The sequence below is a fragment of the Patella vulgata genome, chromosome 4 (assembly GCF_932274485.2).
Source record: "Patella vulgata chromosome 4, xgPatVulg1.2, whole genome shotgun sequence".
NCBI classification, from domain to species: domain Eukaryota; kingdom Metazoa; phylum Mollusca; class Gastropoda; family Patellidae; genus Patella; species Patella vulgata.
In genome coordinates this window covers 77,738,908-77,762,157 of record NC_065882.2, presented here as the reverse complement: position 1 = coordinate 77,762,157, position 23,250 = coordinate 77,738,908, and the positions used below count along the sequence as shown (strand labels likewise).

The 23,250-nt window shown below is 35.9% G+C and overlaps 1 protein-coding gene across 1 annotated transcript in view; it reads left to right on the top strand.

The window, feature by feature from the left end:
- The window catches only part of LOC126818070 (doublesex- and mab-3-related transcription factor dmd-4-like), a 44,492-nt gene that overhangs the window by 8,202 nt on the left and 13,040 nt on the right, over positions 1 to 23,250 (top strand). The window contains exon 2 of the mRNA XM_050545248.1: positions 10,707 to 11,050. Coding sequence (XP_050401205.1) covers positions 10,707 to 11,050 — 344 coding nt within the window. The remainder of the gene's footprint in view (positions 1 to 10,706; positions 11,051 to 23,250) is intronic.

Sequence of the window (23,250 nt, the reverse complement as noted above, 5' to 3'; positions counted from 1 at the left end):
TATGTCCAAACAAGTTGCAGCAGTATCGGAGGCATGTAACTTTCAGCTGTTCAACATTGTTCGTGTATGGAAATACTTAGATACAGATTCAGCTAAACTGTTAGTGAGCTCTTTAATCACAGCTAGATTAGACTATTGTAATTCCTTATTTTACGGACTTCCAAAATCAAAATAATCTCCGACCATGGATTTATTCTGAATTAAAACAGGCCCATCAATTATGTTCGAAGATGATTTAGGCTCGTAATCTGCACAAACCGGAATAATAAATATGGATATAAAGAGTTCTTTTACATGTACGGATTCCAACGAGTACACAGTTTGACCTCTTGGTTTTTCGGTCCATCCTTGTCCGGTGCCTGGAATATCCCGGAATACCCCGAGAAACTTTCTTGGTCACCGTTGTAAATTGCACCCAAAAAAAAAAAGAAATTAGTTGGGACAAAATCTGAATATTTTTTTTAAAAAATTTGTATTAATATCTTAAGAATTTGTTAGATTTAGAGAGAGTTTGTATTTTACACCACACTCATCTTAGTAATTAACTATATCCCCCTTTCTCTTTTCTTAAAAACGACATGAAAAAGCAGGGGGCCCATTCCTTAAACCGAAGAATATACAAACATAAGGCGGTGTTTATTTATTTAGTTACCATCGTTTCTGTGCCTGACCTATGACAAAGCGATGTGATAGTTTACACATGTAACTATATAGACACGTTGAAACCACCCTCAGCGCTCAGATTTAAACTGTACGGAACTACTTGACAAGGGTACATTTTAACTCAACACCGCTTAGGGCAGACGTAACAATTTGTGCCTTCCTTTGATATTGTTTCGCCTCCTCTTGATTTTGTAGGGACACACTTGAATCTGCCCTTTAGAGAAATGTTTCATTTCTGAGTAGATAGATCTCTTCGAATATACGTTAATTGTAATTGGAGTAAGGATTCTTCAATTTAGATATTTGATACTTTTAACTCAACACCGCTTAGGGCAGACGTAACAATTTGTGCCTTCCTTTGATATTGTTTCGCCTCCTCTTGATTTTGTAGGGACACACTTGAATCTGCCCTTTAGAGAAATGTTTCATTTCTGAGTAGATAGATCTCTTCGAATATACGTTAATTGTAATTGGAGTAAGGATTCTTCAATTTAGATATTTGATACTCGAGAGAGAATTTAGAGTTAGAAGAGGGAAAATGTAGCAACCTCGTCAGTGCCTGAAATGAGAAAATATGGAAACATTTAAATACAAAATACGTTTGCGTTTTTATGAAATCATATAATTTCATAATTTTCCGCCAGATATTATCGAGGCTAGACAGATCTAATTAAAAGTTTGTAGTGTTACATATTGGTTTTTATGTTGTCCAAATTAAAACGAAAGGAAACGATGTTTCTGATATAATCAGCCCCCATTTAACGCCCGTGACTGAATCGACAAATGAGGGAAAATAGCATATTGCTATTAAACAAAGTCACAAGAAGTAACAAAGCACCAGGAGCATTACTAAACCCAAACGGCATTATATGAGTTCTGTTGCAAATGACATCGTGTCTCGTGCATGAAACACATCAGAGCTTGTAGCAATTTGGACAAAAACTAGCCGGACTTTATGGAAGTAACAATGCATCAACGAAGCATACAAATGGCACGATTAAATACAGGCACACAAACGTAACGAATTATCCAGAACATCACAAATTCTGAATGGCAATATATGAGTTCTGTTGCACGACACTCATCACAGCTTGCAGCAATCAGGACAAAAGTAGTCCAGGCTTATAGAGGTAACAATGCCTCGAAGAATAATAACTTCAGTATACGATTCAGATTTTAGAACAGCCTTGCCTTTAAACCATTCAGGTAGATTAGGTTTTTTATTGTTTTGTTTAGTTGTAACATGTTAAGTTTGTGAAAGCCTGCTTTAATATTATATAGCATAATGGACGTAGTTTATTTTGGAAATGGTAATCGATTCAATGCCTCCACGCCCTATCCATAACAAGCTTTACATGTAGGCTACATATTCATGTAATAATATTACTTTATCATAACAAGTTAAAGATATACTTCCTCGACATTCTAGATTCTAGATACATAGACCAACCTGTGAATTGTAGCAATACATCCCAACCCTATTCAAAACCATCTCCAATTCATGCACAGGCGCTGGATCGTTAACAAGGTGCTGGACGAGAAAGTTCATCACGAGTTTTCAAAGTGGTAGTCCGTGTCTCTGGTGCAGGGCGAGAGTCCTGGGAAAGAACTTGATAAACGGCGCTCACTCGTTCGAATGTGACGTAAGAGAACCCATAACAGTTTGAATTAAATGAATTCGTTAAACCCCATTTCAGGGCTTTAATATATTATGCATGTAAGGAAACGAGTGGATGGACGCGGTTACCAAGCAAAGATCAACAATAGCACGTGATATATACAAATGGCCAAATAGTGATTGACAGTGTATAATATTTATTTATTTAATTGCTAGTGGGCTTATTATGCCATTTAATTGGTAGTGGGCGTATTTTGCTATTTAATTTGTAATTTGTATTGGGCTTATTATGCTATTTTATTGATAGTGGGCTTATTATGCTATTTAATTGCAAATGACTTATTTTGCTACTTAATTGGTATTGGGCTTATTTTGCTATTTAATTGATATTGAGCTTATTATGCTATTTTATTGATTGTGGGCTAATGATCTTATTTAATTGTTCCTAGTCATTAGAAATACCGAGTTGATTATATGACCCGATTATACCCGAAAGATAACGGGATATGCAATAATTAAATTGTCTGTCTGTTCCTTGATGGCGTCGAAACTAGGGCTACTCGAAGCTGGCAGTTCGGGTATAAGAAGAGCTTGCGACAAGATATGACATAGGCCTTGTGGCGTTGCACTACCACTTCCGCTTTCAGAGTTATACTACTTCCGCTTTCAGGGTTCTATCCGTGCTTCAGCGGGTAAACAGTTATGAGAAATTTGTATTCTACTTTTCTGCACCGACTGGGTTATTGGAGAACGGAATAAATAGGACTATAGAGAATGTAATAATAATGTAGGGTGTAATCTGGGTGCTGTCTAGACCTCGGGCGCTGCTATGAAGTATTTTTTTATAAATCCACTCGACCTGATGGGAATTAAATTTGGCATACAGATGTTTAAATATAATTATTAGAATTTTAAAAAAAAATAAATTAAATTTAAAAGATTAGTTGGATTAATATTAACTTTGGCTTTTGAAAGCTATATCCAAAACAGGTGTGTGCATCGTGCACGATTCAGAGTTTTTTCATTGTTCCGTTACACCAGATACCAAATGCTTGCCCTGACAAATGTATTAATCAAATTTTTTTGCGAAATTGTAATAAAGATTAAGTTTATTATGTGCATAGTATTTGATTTTATGGGGTTTTTTTTATTTATTTATTTTTTCTTTTCTTTTGCGTTTATGTTTTTTAGTGTGTTTTTCTGTGGAGGGTGACTGTTTTTTGTTGCTTTTTTTTGACATTTTTTTTTCTTTGACATTTTTTTTTTTAATATTTTTTGAATTTTTTAGTACTAATGAATATTTCATGGTGTAGGTTTTGTTTTCGAATAGGATTAGCTGTTAGCTCGAGTGTATGTGCACGTCGATATACTAGAGTACTTTGACTATTTCCCCGGCATTAATTCTTCCAATCTGTTAGAAATTATCCTGTTATATTTAGAATTTAAAATTGTAACAATTCTACGAGATCGGGAAATACACGGTGCCATATTTCTCCATAAAACATTTAAATACAGGACTTCTTTTATTTGTTTCTCTGAGAATTTTCTTCTTTCGTCTCGTTAAGTCTCGCGAGAATTAACCCGTATTAACCTTTCACTAATATCTCATGTAACTGGTCAGAAATATGGCGGAAATATCCCAGTTATTCCGGGAAAAGGTTGTTACAAAACAAGATGTCTAGACCATTTGGAGCTAGCACTAAATTCTATCCGCCATTCTTGCTACCACGGCGGGATTAAAACCGCCAATTTGAAGGAAATAAGGGAAACGGCTATATACCTGTTTATATTTTAACCATATGCTCAAATCGACAATCAGCCATTGTTTCGCATTCCGGACATATTAACAGCTTTACTTTTCTTTCCGTTTTAGCGCTTGGCACCATTAAAAATTGTACAATACCCCTGATAGAACCAAACGAAACCATTGTAATGTGAGTGAGGTCACAAAGATAGATTGTGGCGTGTATCTAAAACTTCAGCTATGAATAATAATATAACGAAGCATTAAGTTCGAGTAAGTTTTATAGAAAAGCACTTAAAAGAATAACACATAACCGAGGTAAAAGGTCACGGTTCGCGTGCCGCTTAAAATGGATTTTTTCCCAAAATACTAAAATAAACATTACATGTATGTACTAATCGTTGGTGGTATTATGTAACGGGCAGCCATTATGTTATATTTGTTCATGTTAAAGGCATAAAACCTGTCATCTCCCCCCTCTAAACAATAGTATTAGCATATATATAAATACACTATGGGATATCGTTTATGCAAATACTGATATTAGAGCGTCGGCAATACTTACACCCACAACTTGTCATGTCAGATTAAAAGTTTAATATATATAGAGGGAGAAATGGGGTTTAACGTCTACTCGACACAAACTAGGTCATTTCATGACTAACATATGGTTCAATTTTATTTTAACAATTCTTTAGCAGTGGGAGGAAACCGTAGAAAACCCACGAGGTTGGACAGGCGACCCCTCTCCTTCCACGTACAGCCGGGGAATCGAAACCACACCAGTTGACCCAATGACAGACCTTATGATACAACGCACACGCGCTAACCATTCGGACACCAAACCCTAACTTTGAAAAGGGGTTTGTGATTCTAGGGCATGGGCTATTTTACTTGCAATTAAAATGTTTTGAAAGGAAAGCAACCTCTTGATAGATAAATCAGTTTGAATGGGGTTTTAGTTCAAATATAATATCCTCATAACACACAGTTTTTACGCGGGAAGGCATCTTTAAAACGACCTAAATTAAATTTAAGTAATAATGAAGGTTTGGCTGAATAATTCCACTAATGCTGTAAAAAAAAATATATATCAATATATAGCAATATGGTTCTTCCAAAATTTGTATTGAAATACTAAATTTTATATATCGACATTTTCCCTCTACTTTTTTTCTTTAATCAATTGTATATAAACACGTCTATTTTTACTTAATTCATTAAATTGCACGTAAGTTTTTTGAAAAATATTGTTGACTTTGGACATTTATTTACTGTATTAAATTTTTAATTTGGTGTTTTACGATAATAATATAGCAGTCTGATCCAAATATTTGTTTTAAAAAATATCCATAAAAATTTGCAAAAATATGTTCTCACTTGTGGCTGATCTAATAAAAATTTGTTTTTCTGCCAAAAATGGATATTGCGATAATGATTTCTGGTCGCAATACACAACCCTAATGTCCACGAACCATATCTTACTTACCTATTATTACTAACTGGATTTTGTTGAAATTTTAAGAAATGACCCTATATGCTTTTAGAAAAATAAATGGAAGTTGAGTGTTATAAAAGAAAACCTAATGAATGCAATTTAATCCTTTCTTCTGCTAGTGGGCGGCACTGTATTACAGCACATTAAGTAATTCAAATAAAAAGTACATTAGCGAGAAGCGGTAGTTTATTAAGTGTACACCGTGTAAAATATAATTTAAAACATTTTCTGTGATGAAGGGAAGTGTATTTAAGAGAAGCTTGAGTCTTGGTATATACGTATGTGAAGTTTAAAGAAATGGTGGGTACTTATTTAAATAAAAGAAAGGAATTGTGGGTACTTATTTATATCAAGGAATGGCGGATACTTATTTGTATGCAAGAGCTAAATCTACCTATTGCAGATCTTTCTTTATGCCTGAAATGTTATATAAACTATTAATTAGACCTTATTTATTAACAAAACAAGACCATAATCAACTCTCGATGGCATCGGATACTCGAGATTTGAACTAAATTAGAACGGTCCGTCATTTAAAAATTTAATTTAAAAATGGAAAAGCGAGGCTAAGTCTCGAATATACCAGTGTCTTGGTTACCACAATGCAGACATCTTGTCAAAATTAGAAACAGTGATAACTTGGCTCAGAATGAAGTAAATTGAATGAAATTTTCAATATTTTCATTTTACGTTATCTATTTTTGAGCTATTATAGCAAGAATGGTCAGTTCTTTATCTAAATCTTACATAATGTATCTTTAAATAGAGGAATGATAGTGTACTTATTTCAATCAAGGAATGATGGGCACATATTTAAATCAAGGAAAGGAATGGTGGATACTTTTTTTCTTAAATAAAGGAAGTGGAGCGGGACAGAGAAATGAGGTTTAGAATCCACTCGACACAAACTAGGTCATATCGGGACTAACATATGATTGAAATTTATTTCATTAAATCGCTTCCGCGTAGGGGATATAGGAAGGGAATGGTGGGTATTTATTTAAATCAAGGAAGGAAATGGTGGATACAAATCCATGAATGTTTGGTATTAATTTAAATCAGTGGATGGTGGGTGCTTATTTAAACAAAGTATGCTTGAGTTCATTAGCACCTTATACGGGACCTCGGTTTTTCGTCCCATCCAAACGTCAACACCGGTATCGAGCCCGGAACGTCCTGGTCAGTAAGCCACCGTTATATTACCTGAGTCGCCGTGGCTCCGTAACCATCAATAATCAAAATTAACATTGGCCAATCTGGAAATAACTTCTTTAAGTGGTCCTTTATAGTAATCGAACATTCACACGCTAACACTATTTATGGATAACAATTACTGGTTTATTAACACGTAACGTTTCGACGATGATACTCTCGTCTTTACCAAGTACATGTAACGTTTCGAAGATGATACCCTCGTCTTTATCAAGCACATGTAACGTTTCGAAGATGATACCCTCGTCTTTATCAAGCACATGTAACGTTTCGACGAAGGTACTCTCGTCATTATCATTTGCTTGATAAAGACGAGGGTATCATCGTCGAAACATTACATGTGCTTGATAAAGACGAGAGTGTCATCGTCGAAACGTTGCTTGTTAATAAATCAGTAATTGTTATTCCATAGTGATGGCGTGAATCTGGAAATAGCCCTAGTGTTTACGGGGTATATGCCAATAATTTTATTCGTGTTCGTGCCTCTTTAAATCTATATAGGTGTTGACAAGAGTACAGTTTACTTGCTACCATTAAATCTCCTCGCCTTAAATTATAACCTAATAAAGTATGCTGATAGATATTATGAAATATAAATTAATTTCATATGTTATATAAAACAATTTCTTGCTGATTTTTATAATAAAACCTCAGCGATGGAACCGGTTCAAAACTTTTAACCTAAATACAAAATTTTTAAAACGGAAATTGTCTGAGATTTAAATAAACACAGGTTTTAGTCTATAATGTATATACATTTAAATACTAACAGCGTGATATAAGTATATAACTATGAATAAAGAGCTCTGTATGTATCAACCAGTTCAACGCACTGTGTCAAAACGTTCGAAACTTGAAATTTTAAAAATTGGACGTTTTATTACATTGTAATTTTACTGCTAATGTTTATCACAGGAATGACAGGAAAACGATCTTGAAAGACGGGGATGGGTTTTAATGCCTCGTCAACACAATATTTCGTTCGCTTTGAGACTAACATGCGGTTATTTTTCTGTGATCACATATTCCCTGTCATGGAGGAGAATCTTGCCAGGACCGTCTATACTATTCATCGATTTCTAAGAGTTCTTTTATGTGCACCCACTTTCCCGTCCCATCCGAACGACTAGACGACAGTTTTTTGCTCAGACTTTCTGCTCAGATTTAAAAATACCGATTCGTCTCAGTCCATGCCGGGATTCGAACCTGGATATTCTAGACATTACCCCTGACCCACCCAGGCACCCACCCCACCTCACCCTACATTACTCAAACCGAACTCATCCCAATAAGAAGAAACAGATTAGATACCTGATATAAATATAAATGTTGTTTTATAAAATTAAATGCTGTTTTATAAAATAAATAGCTGTTTTATAAAAACCCTACCACACCTAACCTCACTCCAATAATAATAAAAACAGATTAGATACCGGATATAAAATAAAACGTTGTTTTATAAAAAAAAAAATATAAAACATGGTAAAGCACTTGTTAGATTTAGATTTTAAATGACTAGTCGTGCATACAAATCATTTCTCTTGTGGATTATATTTCATATTCTGTTTTATTCTCTTGTATTTTGGGTGAATAATACGTGTGGATATTCAAATACTTTTTGTTCCTATTGTCAGCCGTGGTTTTCTGCATGCGTGTTCAATTATCAGACTTATTAATTTCTGGTCATGTGTTTATAGGTTGAGTTGGTTTTAATCAGAATTAATTATAGTTTAGTGGATTGTTTTCCACGAGTTACCTGTCCAAATATAATCAGATTTTATTGTGTTTCACTGAAGACAAATATGTTATGTTCTAATTTGTTGATTATTATTGAAGTATATTAGTGTCACGTTATCAAAAGAAAAAATATTATTATCACCCATTTAAAATCTCCTACGTACGTTGGGGGTTGGATGGCTGAATTCTTAGCGTGCGCGCTGTATCATAAAGTCTGTCATTGAGTCAACTGGCGTGGTTTCGATTCCCCGGTTGTACGTGACAAGGAGTAGGGTCGCTTGTCCAACCTCGTGGATTTTCTCCAAGTCCTCCCGTTTCCTCCCATTGCTAAAGACCCCTACGCGCACGAGAATTATTGAAATAAAATTAAACCATACGTTAGTCCCGAAATGACCTAGTTTGTGTCGAGTGGACGTTAAACCCCATTTCTTTCTCTCTCTCTCTCGCTCTCTCTCTCTCCCTCTCCCTACGTACGACTTAAAGAAGCTAAACCTCTAACTTCGAAACACGAATTAAAATTCAATATCGGCCCATTTCAATCAATTTAATTTATGTTGTTATCTTGCTATGAAAATATGAGATCCTAATATCCAATATTTAAGACATAATGAACATTTTAAAATCACCACACGATTTGTGTATGTGTATTATATGTTTACAGCTGCCATTTGTAATGAACAAAGAAAAACATATGCTACAAGACAATGCAGAAGTAATTAATAATGACTGATTCACAAACGACAAAATAATAATACTAAAAACGTGTAGACTGTACTTAGCAGGAGTAAATGACTGCCGTTCGTTTAGGACTGTCCATGTATTTCACCGAACATAATTGATTAGAAATTACAATAAAGTTGCTAAAAATTGAATATAAATCACTTTATATACATTCATATTACATTAACGTATACTTTTAGACCCATGTTCGTCTATTTTAAAGTCCCAAAGAATAGAGCCATACGCCCTTTAATATTTCTTGAAGACGGAACATGAACTTTAATGTCTTTAGCAATGGGAGGAAACCGGAGAGAGAGAGAGAGAGAGAGAGAGAGAGAGAGAGAGAGATTTCATTTCCGGAACGTTGATATAGCTAACGAAATTTGTTAAGGTGTAAACCACATTAAAGATATATTATCATTTTCAATATGAAGATATATGTAAATAGAGGTACCTCAGTATCATAATTATAAAATAACGCCCATCTAATTATCACAAACTGACCTACTGTAAGTCAGATTATTGTTTGGGAACATTAAAACTGCCCGAACACAGCTGATACTTTTTAAGGGATGATTATCATCAATAAGCAGTAATTAGATAAGTATGATAAATAATTAAAGAGAGAGAGAGAGAGAGAGAGAGAGAGAGAGAGTAGCTCTTTTCCGAACTGATATTATAGTTTAATTAAATTTTAATAATTCGCAGAACAGTAGGACGTTAAACCCGATGTCATTTCATTTCATTTCTTTATAATTGCCATGTGTTTTTTTTGGCATTGGGGAAACCGGGGGGGGGGGGCGGAGAAAACCTGGTTTTCATGAGGTTGGTCAGGCGACCCTACTCCTTGTCGCATACAAGCTTTGGATTGAAATCTCGTCACTTGACTCAGTAACAGAATTTCTGAGCTAAATCGCACGAAATAGACTATTCGGCCATCCAACCCCAAAATATCGAAACAAGAAACCAGATAAACTCGATTTTAACATATTCTGATCTGAATCAAACCCAATCTAATCAAAACACAGAGACTATTTCGTTTTGTTTTCTGTTGTTCAAAATTTCGTTTTACTTATCTTCACAACACTAGGATCTGAAAGAGTTGTTAGATAACCCGCGTTCTGATTGATGTGAAGGGTAAGTCAATGAAACGGCGAGTTCTTGGCGTGCGGTGCATGGAACTGTGGGGAATCACTAGAAACGGCAATGCTGATTGGTTAATCAAATGTCTGACTCCATAGGGTCAAAAGCCGCTAGTATGACCCCTGACGCGACCTTCCACTACATCCGGTCAGATCTTCATGTGGTAGAGGCCATCGAAAGTATAAAAAAACCCAACGAAATATAGATCTGTATTTTATTCAAATTGATTCAAACCGACAGTGTTGTTATAAATACTCTGTAATAAATAACTGTTTATTTGTTGTTATAAATACCCTGTAATAAATAACTGTTAATTTGTTGTTATAAATACCCTGTAATAAATAATTGTTTATTTATTGTTTTAGAATTAGAAGAGATTGATATTGACAGTAGAGATGGTTTACCTGATGTAACCCCCACAACTCCACCAAATGTAATAGAAGAAAAACCTCCCGCTGAAAAGCATCCAACCCCGGTCACGCCACCACAGATTGTCGACCGGCATAAAAGAAAGGCCGAGAAGGACGACAGTACTAGTCCATCTGCTTATCGCCCCGGACGTTTGTCTCATTTGGAAATACTTGAGCGAGTTTTCCCTTATCAACGCAAAGCTGTACTGGAGTTAGTGCTACAAGGGTGCAATGGCGATCTGGTTAAAGCCATCGAACATTTTTTATCAGCCCAAGATACGGTGTTAGCTCAACAACAGGCTATGGTGAGCGTGGGACAGAACAGAGTGGAGAATAGATCTAGTACAACGTACATGCCTGGACTAAACACTTTAACTAACTGCCATGTTAGGCATCTTAATGGCACGAATAAATTATCCTATGGGGGACTTAAATCAGCATTTACTCCTCTACCTCCCCCATCGGGGCTTCACTCAGCTTTCTCGCCTCAAATATCCCCCTTTCCCCCAGAAGCTCTCCGAGCGCCGTTCTTTCACCACCCTTCTCGAGCTAGTCACGATTTCATGACGTCGCCGCATTTGGCTTATGCTGGGTTAGGATCTCTCCCAGCAACAAGTCTCCCAAGTATGTTGACTTCGCCGTTTAGTTTTACTCCTTACAGATTCGCACCCACAGGCCTCTCTCTACCTAAATCTCGTACCCCTGATAAAAACAGTGATAAATCAGGACATACAGACTCAGATCACATATCCGATTCTTGGGAAGATGGCTCCTCACCACGTGATCCAAAGGATATAGAGTGATCTCCCTTGTGTGTTTAGACACGTGACAATAAATACTGAGACATCCATGATGAAACTTAAGTGCAAAAACTTGTGGAATTATCTATACTGTGAAATTCAGATAGGATCAGGAACGAAATCAAAATATGAAACAGGTACATACGACTTTAATGTGTATAAATTATGGACTTATAAAATGTGCCACCAAATCCAGAACAATCAGCGTTATGGCTATTTTTAATTTATATGTTTAAATGTTAGTAGACACTAGATTGTATTTAGACACAAATAATACTGCATGAACTTATCACGACTATTATCACGACTTATCTTTTTCAAGTTATAATATAAATGCACAAAAGGGTTCTAATATCGTTCAAATCGTGATTTCTGCTTAATATAAAATTTTACCTTTCACTGTTTACTATGACTCGCTCAGTTTAAACTGTCTTTTCATCTTTTACTCGTTTAGCTTTATGATAGACCAGGGCTCGATCAGGATTAGACAAAAATAAAAAAGAATTTAGCCTGAATAGTCAGGTGCTCTGTTAGATTCCATTTTATGTGATCACACTTTTTGTCCGCGAATACACAAGTAGTTGTGATTTGTTTTTTCACAAACACGTTTTAAAGTGTGCATTGTTAGATCAGAATTATAATTGGTTCCAAACACATTTCTTAATTGGTTGTAATTACCCTTGGATAATTGGCTCCAAAATGAAAGTAGGATTTTATGATTAAAGGACAATATTGGTGTCAGTAATTATCACATATGTGATAGAACTGGTTAAACACGTTCCAAATATAATTAGAACACAGAGATCATTGCTACGATAGATGCGTAATGGGGATTTCAAGAAACGGGAGTGACGAAAGCAAAAGGAAAACACGAGTTATCCTTCAATATAACTGACTGAAGTGACGCGTGAAAACAAATACACGGGAGAATTTCCTTCGAAGACAAAAATGACTGACACCAATATTGTCCTTTAAAATGACACGACTTGATCAAGCCCGGTAGATAACTGTAGAATATTGTATTATATAACTAAAAACATTTTAAATACTCTTCTATGTTATAAATATCTTAATATAGTTCATATTTGTGATAATGTTTGTCTTCGTTAAATAGATGTATTTATTATTAACCATGTTAATAAATCATAAACATCACGGACTAGTAACTAATATCTCAATACCAGATGGAGTAGTCCCCGCTGAACAGAACTACAAACAGACTAGTGTAGAATAAAGTGGGAAGATAATTCATAAAAAGGGCTGTTTAGACCTGAAACGTTATGAATTAAAATCCGAGTTTATTCTAAATCAGCCTGTTTGTAGTTCTGTGTAGTAGGGGATTATTCCATCATAGTCATCTTCTATTCAAGTCTACTCTATCCGCCTGTATCACTTTTTGATCCAGCAGCTACACCCGTGAAGGATGTATTGCCCCCCCTTCCCCAACATTAGTAGGAATATTGGAATAACAAGCAACCACGCAGAGCTGATGTTACATATCATATGAAAAAGCTTTGAGCCGCTGATGGACATTTATTTTTTTGCGGTTTATGTCAGTTTTCAATATTATACATACACGGCCTTTTGGCATTTGATCGGATAGGCTGGGATGGGTGCAAATGAGACGAAAAACCGTGATTCTGTGTACACATTGCCATGCACGTGAATTAACACTTGACAGCTGGAATTAGAAATAAGAGTTGGCCGTAGCGTCGCTGTCCGGGCAAATTTTCCCTCATAGCACACTATATGCTTAAGACCATCTTCATTACCCCAGTCGTTAACCCCCATTTGTTTTCATTTCGTTTTGGGGCATATCTCCTTGAAGTGTTAACGCTGTAAACATTTGTTTAAAATATAAAATATTGAAACATTAATATAGTACATTCTGGCACCTGACTATAGAACACCTTGTTTATATACTAAAATTTTTCTACCTACCGAAAAAAAAACCTAGTTAATAATGTACAAAATAGAGCATTGTTCATGAGTACTCTCTGAACCATATTCTATATGTAAGTGATAAATCCTGTTGACTATACCTAGATGTTATTCTATAGGTGTACTTACACTGTAACATGGGTATCATTTAATCTTGTGTATCTAGCACTAATTTCTTTCACATTCATTCATTTAATATCAAATCTTTGTTTAAAAATTCGTAAAAATCGTTTAAAATCACCCAAAATCAGTTTAAAGCTGATTAATTTTGATAATGAGTGTTCAATTTACAAGTATTTAATTTTTTTATTTTTTAACAGTGATCAAAAAAACTAAATGCTTGTAAATTGGACACTCATTATCAAAATTGAATGGTCAGCTTAAAACTGGAGACAAGTACAAATTAGATGAATTTTGGTGACTTTAAACGATTTTTATGAATTTTTAAACAAAGATTTGATATTGAATGAATGTGAAATAAATTAATGCTAAATACACAAGATTAAATGATACCTGGGTTACAGTGTTGATAGACCCCCATCTTGAAAGTCAAAGTCTTGGCAAAATTCTCGAAAAAAATAACTTTAGTAGAGACGATTACAAATGAACTCTCGATTTATTTAATTTTCACTTTATTCCCAATAACTTGGGTGAAGAAAAATAGGACGTGTAACATCATTCATTCCCTCATTCATTCATTCATTCCTTCATTCACAAAAAAACGTCAACTAAATTCAGCCTTTTTATTGGCCAAATAGTTAACATTTGCACTTGGATTTCAACACACCGCCAATGAAAAGGCTTTATACTTAAAACATTTTAGTTTAAGTTTTCTCGAATAAGGCAACAGGGTCATATATATTTCTGAAAGCTGATTAGGGCAAATCAGTGTTTATAAGATGTATTTTCTCTTATCAGATTTCGAGAATATGCCCCTTGGTATTATCTTTACAACCAACCACTTTTATTATCATTAAGACAAATACCAGCATTATACTTTATTGTATATCATCTTTCATTGTAATTCATTTATACGCCTAGATATGACTTATTGAAGTTAATTACAATTTTACCAACATGTCGTTCCGTTTTATTTTAACGATGTTTACTCCACTTCAAATTGGTCTGAAGACAATTCTTTATAGGGCGCATTCAGTAATGCGCAACATCTGAGTGGTCGCCTCAAGACCATTCTATCAATCGCAATTCATGCTACAAAATCTGCTTTGATTATCAAGACATTTGCAATGGCTGTATAATCAAGTTCAAACCCACTCTGTTCTGTCATAACTGGGGCTTGTTTCACGAAATTTTAACTAAGATAAAATCCAAATTTTAGTAATTTGATTGGATAATATTAGAGTGGATACTCAAAATTGAAGTATCTACTTAAATTTGGATTTTATCTTTAGTTAAATTTTCGAGAAACAGGGCCCAGATCAGTATTAGCCTTTTGAAAACATTTGTCTACATGTTAATGGATTAATCAACCGGACAAATGGAACGAAAATAATATCTAACAAACATTGTTACACTTTTATATTGGTCAAGATCTTCTCCTTTTCTTCAGTTATAAGCAAGGTGTCTAGAAGAACATTATGATATCTATATTCATTGTCACTCCTCTGGGAAATGTTCCCTCTGTAAATGTCTATCATCTGTATAAAAATGTTAAGTTGTTATTAATTCTATAAATGTGTTGTAAAGCAATAAATGTGTATAATTTAAATATTTTATGTGTTATTATTTTATTCCATTCATAACAGTATTTAAATTTGTTATCCTCCTTCTCCATTGATAACAATATTTTTATTTGTTATCCTCCTCCTCCAATCATAACAATATCTAAATTTACAATATTTAAATTTGTTATTCATAACAATATTTAACTGTGTTATTCATAACAATATTTAAAAATATTCATAACAATATTTAAAAATATTCATAACAATATTTAAAAATATTCATAACAATATTTAAAAATATTTAAATTTGTTATTTATAACAATATCTAAATTTGTGTCATTTTAGTAATAAAACACAAAACTTGAGAATCATTGCAGAAACGTAACCCCTGTTGAATTCAGTAATTGTTTATCCATAAAGTGTTGGGTTGAAATAAAATATGTTAGTCTCAAAATGACCTAGTTTTTGTCAAGTGGACGTTAAAACCCATTTTTCCATAAAGGTTTGGTTGTAATTGCCACTGGCAGAGATCGAATGAAATTCGAACGGCACTTCACTCTAGACGTTTAGCGACGATTGAGCTTCGCCGCCTGAAACGGACTATGGTGATCTGGCATATCAGTAGGCATTGAAAATGACCCCGGTGTCCATTATAAAAGAGCAATGTTATGATCCATAGACCAATAATTTAAAGACAACGAGTAAATTAGAATGCCTATCAACTGAATGACAATTTGTTCAATGTAACGAGATGATGGCTCGGACGATCGTTATTGTAAAAATATGTGACTGCAAGGCAAGTTGTAAAGTTTATTTCGTCTTCATAAGCTCGTTTGATACAGAAAAGTAAATCTGATTACTCGTTTCGTTTTTATAGTTCAAATTTCTTTACTACACCGGCGTTCTGGTTGAAGTGAGGGATTCGCCAATGAAACGTTCTGTTACGGCGAGTTCTTGGCGTGCGATGCTCGGAACTGTTTTAATACACTTCGTATTGACACCATTGGTAATCAGGCTTAATAGTTTGGGTTTTTGGGTTTTTTTATTTAAAACAAGACATAATATGTTGATTCAAGATATCCGAATGGGGTTGGGGAAAGCGCTTAGACTATATAAAACTTCTCTGCATATATAAGACTTCGATTATCTTCGGATCTTTGTAGTAAAAGCTGTGACCATAATGGTGTGTTTTAAAGCTGTGACTGTGATACGAGTAGAGTGGTGAGATTTAGAGTGTATTAATACATTATATTAGGATATTATAAAGTTGATGTATGATACTGTGTATAAACAGTTCAATGTTTATTCTAGATAATGGTTAGATATAATGTACGACTATTTACACATAATATCAAATAGTTTGATACCGTCTCCCCTCTATTGACTGGAATTCTTTATAACGACTTTTATCAAATAACATTCTGTTAACTAAATATATAGATCTAACTACTCCTCTTTTCTTCTTGTCTCTATCAAACATCGTATCCATTGTACTGCTACACGAGATGACTGTAACGTGAGCACGCTCTAATTCAGGTACATTTCACTCCTCGTGCTATGTCGCGCCACTTCCGTCACCGCCATTTTAGAACTCTTCAATTTGTGAAGGAGACAAAAGTAAGAGGAGTTTGTTTACCCTGACTGCTTGGCTAACAAACGAGGTATCGCTTCACGTTTTGTTCTCTAATGGCTTAAATAACCATCGAGCGTCTTGACTCGCTTTGCTGTCTACTTAACACAAAAACACAGTCAACAAACTGCCGGCAATCGGTCGGGGTGGGCGGGGTTGTGAAGCAGTTGAAGGTGTTTGAACCTACTATCTGTGATCAGCAGAACATGCGGTCTTAAGTGTATCCGATGAACCCCAAATCTTTTAAACTGAATCTTTGAAGCGAACTGATATTATGTAAGCAAGTCAACATGTCCACATGTATTAGATAGTAATTAATTTGTAAGAGACAAGTCGAGACCTAACCCTGCTGACACCGGTTTATTTGTCCCCTTTTTTACCGTGACACGGGGTCGGGTAACACAAGGGATTGAAGGGAACGAGGGAAAGGGAGTTCGTGGAAAGTAAAACGATCTAATGATCATCAGATGATAATATTACATCATTTAAAAGTTTTTAAATCTGACATGTCGCCACGTCGGGTAGAAACAAAGACGGGAATATTATTGATGTTGGAATCGGGTTCGGGTCCCTGAGGAACTTCGAGGTATCCTTGAAAGACAATGTCGAAAAGTGAATAAGTGGCTCTACATCCCTGATAACAAAGTAAACAAATCCCTTTCTTATGTTGTTCACAACAGAAATGAAATGAAATGGGGTTTAGCGTCCTACTGTTCTGGTCCAACTGGGCTAATGAAGACGGAAATACGCCATACAGTGTGCTATGAAGGATCTTTTTGCACAGATAGCTGCACTACGGCCTACTCTTATATCGAATTCCAACTGCCATGGATCTTTTATGTACACCCGTCCTACACCACTGACAAGGGGAAACCAGACCGGGAAATCCCGATGAAATTTTTTCGGCCAACACCAATATCGAACCCGCGACCTCCAGACCAGCGAGCCAGCGGCTTACTCACTGAGCCACCGTGACTCCTGTTCACAACAGGTTTTTATTGTACGGATGATATTTAATAAATAGTTATTTTCATTCTAAGATTAGGTAAAGGAGGACCACACAACACATAAATACAACTGACAACTCTACCTGAGGTTAATTTCAATGCCCTTTGCACCAGAAGTTTGTGGGGATCTGTAAAATGGGTCTTTGGGGTTTTTTTATATTTGCTGTAAATATTTTTTTATTTCAATTGGATGAAAAGGGATAAGGGAACACACGTGGGCTATTACCTCTCTCCTCATACAAGGGATATGGTATATATTATACGAAAAACCGAGGTCCCGTGTACACATTGGAATGCACGTAAAAGATCCCTTGGCAGTTGGAATTCGATATAAGAGTAGGGGATAGTGCCGCTGCCCGGGCAAAATTTCCCTCATAGCACACAGTATGGCGTATGCCCGTCTTTATTAGCCCAGGTTAGGAGCAGAACAGTAGGACGTTAAACCCCATTTCATTTCATTTCATTTGGTATATATTATACACAGATCTGATGTACATATTATGAAATAATGGAAAACAATGAAAATCAATTAAAGAAAAATCAATTGTATACACTATTTATAACAAAGTTAGTGTCGAGTGGACTTTAAATCCCATTTCTCTCCCTCTCTCGTTCTCTCTCTCTCTCTCTCTCTTTTTTATAACATAATATAAATTTGATCAGAAAAGAAAATGTCTTAAACATTGAAATGACTGGTGACATCAAAGTATTACATACAATACATTACATGTTACATTTGATATAGCGCACTTTACTGCCATGCATCTAATGGCGCTTCACAAAGTCTTACACAAAACGTTAACGGAATGCTTTACGGAAAAGGTGTTTTAAAGATGTGATTTGTCGTAGAAGCGACTTAGTTGATAGTTGATGTATTGGTCAAATGTGTTTCGTTATAATAAAATAGTCATTTGAACTCGACTGCAGAGTAGTAACGCATCTAGAAAGAGTGCACCTGTCATGTCTCGAGCACGACACCCATAACTAATTATAGCGAAACCTGAGGTTTGGAGATCAGAGCTTGAATCTATGGTAGACGGTTACTTCACAACTAGGAATTCAATAGGTTGTGCATTTTTACAACAGCTTCGACTACGTTTAAAACGCCCCGTGGTTTCCAGCGGTCAAGATCAACTGATTCCGGTTCTGAACGGTAGATTCCAGTGATACAAGAAGAGAAGTAGGCTAAATCTATTTGTTAAGGCCAGCTCACTTTTCGTCAAGGTCGCTGAGGTGTAAATAATGTTAAGGCACGTGATTGTTGGCGAGACTCTAGGTTAGGTTTAGGGTAAGCATTAGCGCTAGGTCCAGGGTTTGGGTTACGGTTTGGATTAGCGCTAGCCCTGTTTACATCTCGTGACCTTTGACCAAACTTGAAGTTGGCCTTATTAAATAGATCCAACCAAGTAGGGACGATAAGAAGAAGAGAACAAGGACAGGAGAGTAGGAGGTTCAACCCATTGTATTTCATTTGATGCTATTTTGATCTTATTTATAAAAGATCAGCATCGTAACAAATTGATTTTTCTTGCAAACTGTCTCAATATTGTGCTTAAAGCATGTCTGTCGTCGCCATCTTTCTTATCGAGTTAAGTGTATAAAAAGCACGGAATCGCTCAATAAATTACATCATGGCCGTATCGTATATCCGATAATGTTATAAACGTTTTTAGTACGAGTCGTTCAGTTATTGTATTAAGACAATAATTCAAACCAAACTAGATACAATAACCAGCAAATTGTCACATTTTATTGCAAAATTGGCCAATAAAACGTGTAAAACGTCACGACTTTGGTTGCTTTACTGTGTCAATTAGAAGCTGTCCATGTCTGTTATCGTGGTTTGGTTTTATGACGAACGTGTCAGATTTAGATGTCATCTATTACATACACTGCATCATGTCAGTAAATGTATCTTCAATCTTCTGAAATATTGGGTTCTGTAACATAAATTTCAGTATCCCAGTTTTATAACCCAGAACATACCAGAGTCACGGTGGTTCGGTGAGTAATGAAATAAAATGGGGGTTTAACGGCCTAACTTTCTGCAACGACCGGGATAATGTAGATGGGCATATGCCATGCAGTGTGCTGTGGCTGAAATTTTGTCCGGACAGCGGCGCTACGGCCTACTCTTATTTCGAATTCTAATTGCCAATGGTTATGTTACGTGCCACTGGGTATACGAGACCTCAGCTTTACTTCCCATCCGAACGACAATACGTTGTCCCTTGTCAGACCTCCGCCCTACACCACTGGCAAGGGGGAACCACGCCGAAAAATACCCGAAGAACTATCTTGGTCAACACAGGGATCGAACACGGGATCGCCAGTTCAGCACACAACATGACTTATGCCTGTCTTCGTTATCTTGGTTGTCACAGAACAGTAGGGCGTAATGTACATCAAGCAGCATGATAAATGCCCGACTGATGCTTTCTTATTCCAGGCACATGCTCAGAGAACCCATCCAGATCGAGTACCGAGTCAAACCGCGACAATGGTACATAATTACTAGACTGTTGCAAAATATAGTTGGTTTGATGCTTGCTCATTCTTTAATCGAAGTCATCCGTTGGATAACAAAATGAAATAGGGTTTAACTTCTCTATTCGTGTTTCGAATTCCAGCTATCCGTTTGGTAACAGAGGACACAATCTATTAATTATTCCAAATTGACCTGTATGATCTTTTAATTATTCTAAATGTATCTATATGATGTTTAATTATTCTAAAGTTATCTTTATGGTCCAGTAATTATTCTTGATTTATCTATGATCTGCTAAAAATCTTCTAATTATTCTAAATCTATCCATGATCATGTATTTTTTCTAACTCTATCTTTATGATCTGTTAATTATTCTAACTTTATCTGTATCACAATGATCTGTTAAAAAATCATATACTTTATCACCTTTTAGAAAATGAAAACAAAATATCTCACCTACCAAAACCAAATGATAAGAGTAGACGAAAGTGAAAGTAACAGTTTTTGATGTCTAATTAAAAGTGTTTATTTAATACTAATTTGCACATAAGCTTCGGGATATCTGGTAAAAAGGACACAAAAAATCATTAAACCAATACATTACGAAAAGGGGAACTGACCCGTACACTTTTCTACTGAGCATAAGAGCGAACCCGGTCAGGCGGATCTAGGAGGGTATGTTTTCTGTAACTCAGAGTAGTAATGCGAAATGAAGAGAGTCTTTGTCCCTTCGACCGTCAAAATGAAATTCACCGAAAAAATTCCATTTGCGTTTCTACCGATTGTTATTCAATACTTTGTTATTTTATATTTTGGTCACCTTTATTTTCAATACGTGCATATAACGATTGTATTTCGCTAATTGATATGTCCACGTTTCTCAAATAAAAATTGTCCTTTTAATTTCTGATGGGATAGTTTCGTTCGCATAACGTGACATGCATGATTCATATAAACAGCGGTTAGATAGATATTCAATTATAAAACAGATATTGACTTTAACCCCACATTAAACATGACGAAACAGTCTGATATAATTCATCATAACTGTATATCAATAAGATAGGCGAGTAAGGCGAGCCCTGCGTTATCCCTCTTACATCTTGTGTCCAAAAAGAGCAAATAAAACGTCGGATTATCTCCACACGAACGGCTTAAAACGGAAGGTAATCATCGTTGAGATTTTAGTGAAATGTTTACCCATATTTAGACCTTTGAAGAACAAACAAGCATGTCTTAGTCTGACTGGAGATTTGGGTTTATTTACATGGGTTGTCACAAGCCCATTAATAACTTTTCAATGTCATAAAACGTCATCTGACACTCATGAGAGCCAGGTTTGCGTGTTTTGTGATGATCTTTGGTTATTGTTCTGGCTATTCTAAGATATTGTTCTAATGTTGTCGGCTATTATTTTCGTCTTCTCAATTATTATCCTAGTGCCAGTATTAAAACAAACATTACGAGGGACTCGGGATGACCACCTAGCTAGTTCAGAAGCACCCGACAGGATCGAAAGAGATCGAAAACATTCAAAAAGGTTGATGTGTTCCAGACAGCATGTAATTATAATATTAGAAACTTTAAAGCTAGTCTTCCCAACTCTTAACAGATGTGTGTCATTTTCAACAGTTTAAACAAAAAAGTAAAAACATTGGATTTGTCTTTGCGATGATGGCAATGAATATTGCATACTGATAAAAATGTGACCACGAAAAATAAACAGAGAGAGAGAGATAGAGAGAGAGGGGAAAGAGAGAGAGAGATGGGTTTAACGTCCACTCGACACAAACCGGGTCATGTCGGGACTAACAGATGGTTCAATTCGCTTGCGCGTAGGGGTCTTTAGCAGTGGCAGGAAACCGGAGGACCCGGAGAATACCCACTTGGTTGGACAGGCGACCCTACTTCTTGTCACGTACAACCGGGTAATCGAAACCACGCCAGTTGACTCAATGACAGACTTTATGATACAACGCGCACGCGCTAACCATTCGGCCATCCAACCCCCAAATAAATAAAGAAGAATTAGGAAATGTATGGCATAAATTCTGGGTTTTATGGGATCGCTTTTATTGCTCTCGTCATCTAAACAAACATACAGGAGCCACCGTGGCTCGGTGCGTATGATGATGGTTCACTAATAACCAGACGGTCCCGGTGCAGTGATGGCTGAACAATTTCCAAGGTTATTCGTAAGTGATGCAGGACGTGGGGTAGGGGTGGAGGGGTGGGGGGGCAAAGAGAAATGTCGTTCTCATGGGACGAACAGTAGGCAGTCACGTCAGCTCACTGCCTGGCATCTGCTCGTCCTCTTACGCCCAGTTGCTACAGGCAACAGAGACGCTCCATACTCTGAAAAAAGACTTGTAGGGCAATAAGAGTAGGGTGTGATGTTAGCTTACTGCCTAGTGTGTGTCTGTCTTGATTAGCCCAATCACTCACAGGCTGAAACAAGATTTGCCACTAATCCTTTCTAATTAAAATGTTTTGTCCATTAATGAGTCGGTACTGTCACCTAGTTTAATATGTAATCTAAAGATCATCAACACCCCCCCCCCCCCAGTAGTGTCGCAGTATATCTATCACATATAGACTTAAAGATACATCATGTTAGATTTAGATAAAGAGCTAGCCATTCTTGCTATAATAGTTCGAAAATAGATAATGTAAAATGAAAATATTGAAAATTTCATTCAAATTACTCTATTGCGAGCGAAGATATTAGCATTTGAAGGTTTGACAAGACGCGTGCAATAATTTCAACCACTGTACTAGTTGTTCGAAGGTAAGTCTCGCTCCTCCATTTTTAGCTTAAATCATATATGGCTGAACTGTTCTAATCTATTTAATATCGAGAGTTTATTATGGCCTGGATAAGTTAATTAATGTCTAATTAATAATTTAGAAAATATTTCAGGCCCAAAGAAAGACCTGATTTAGCTCTTGCATA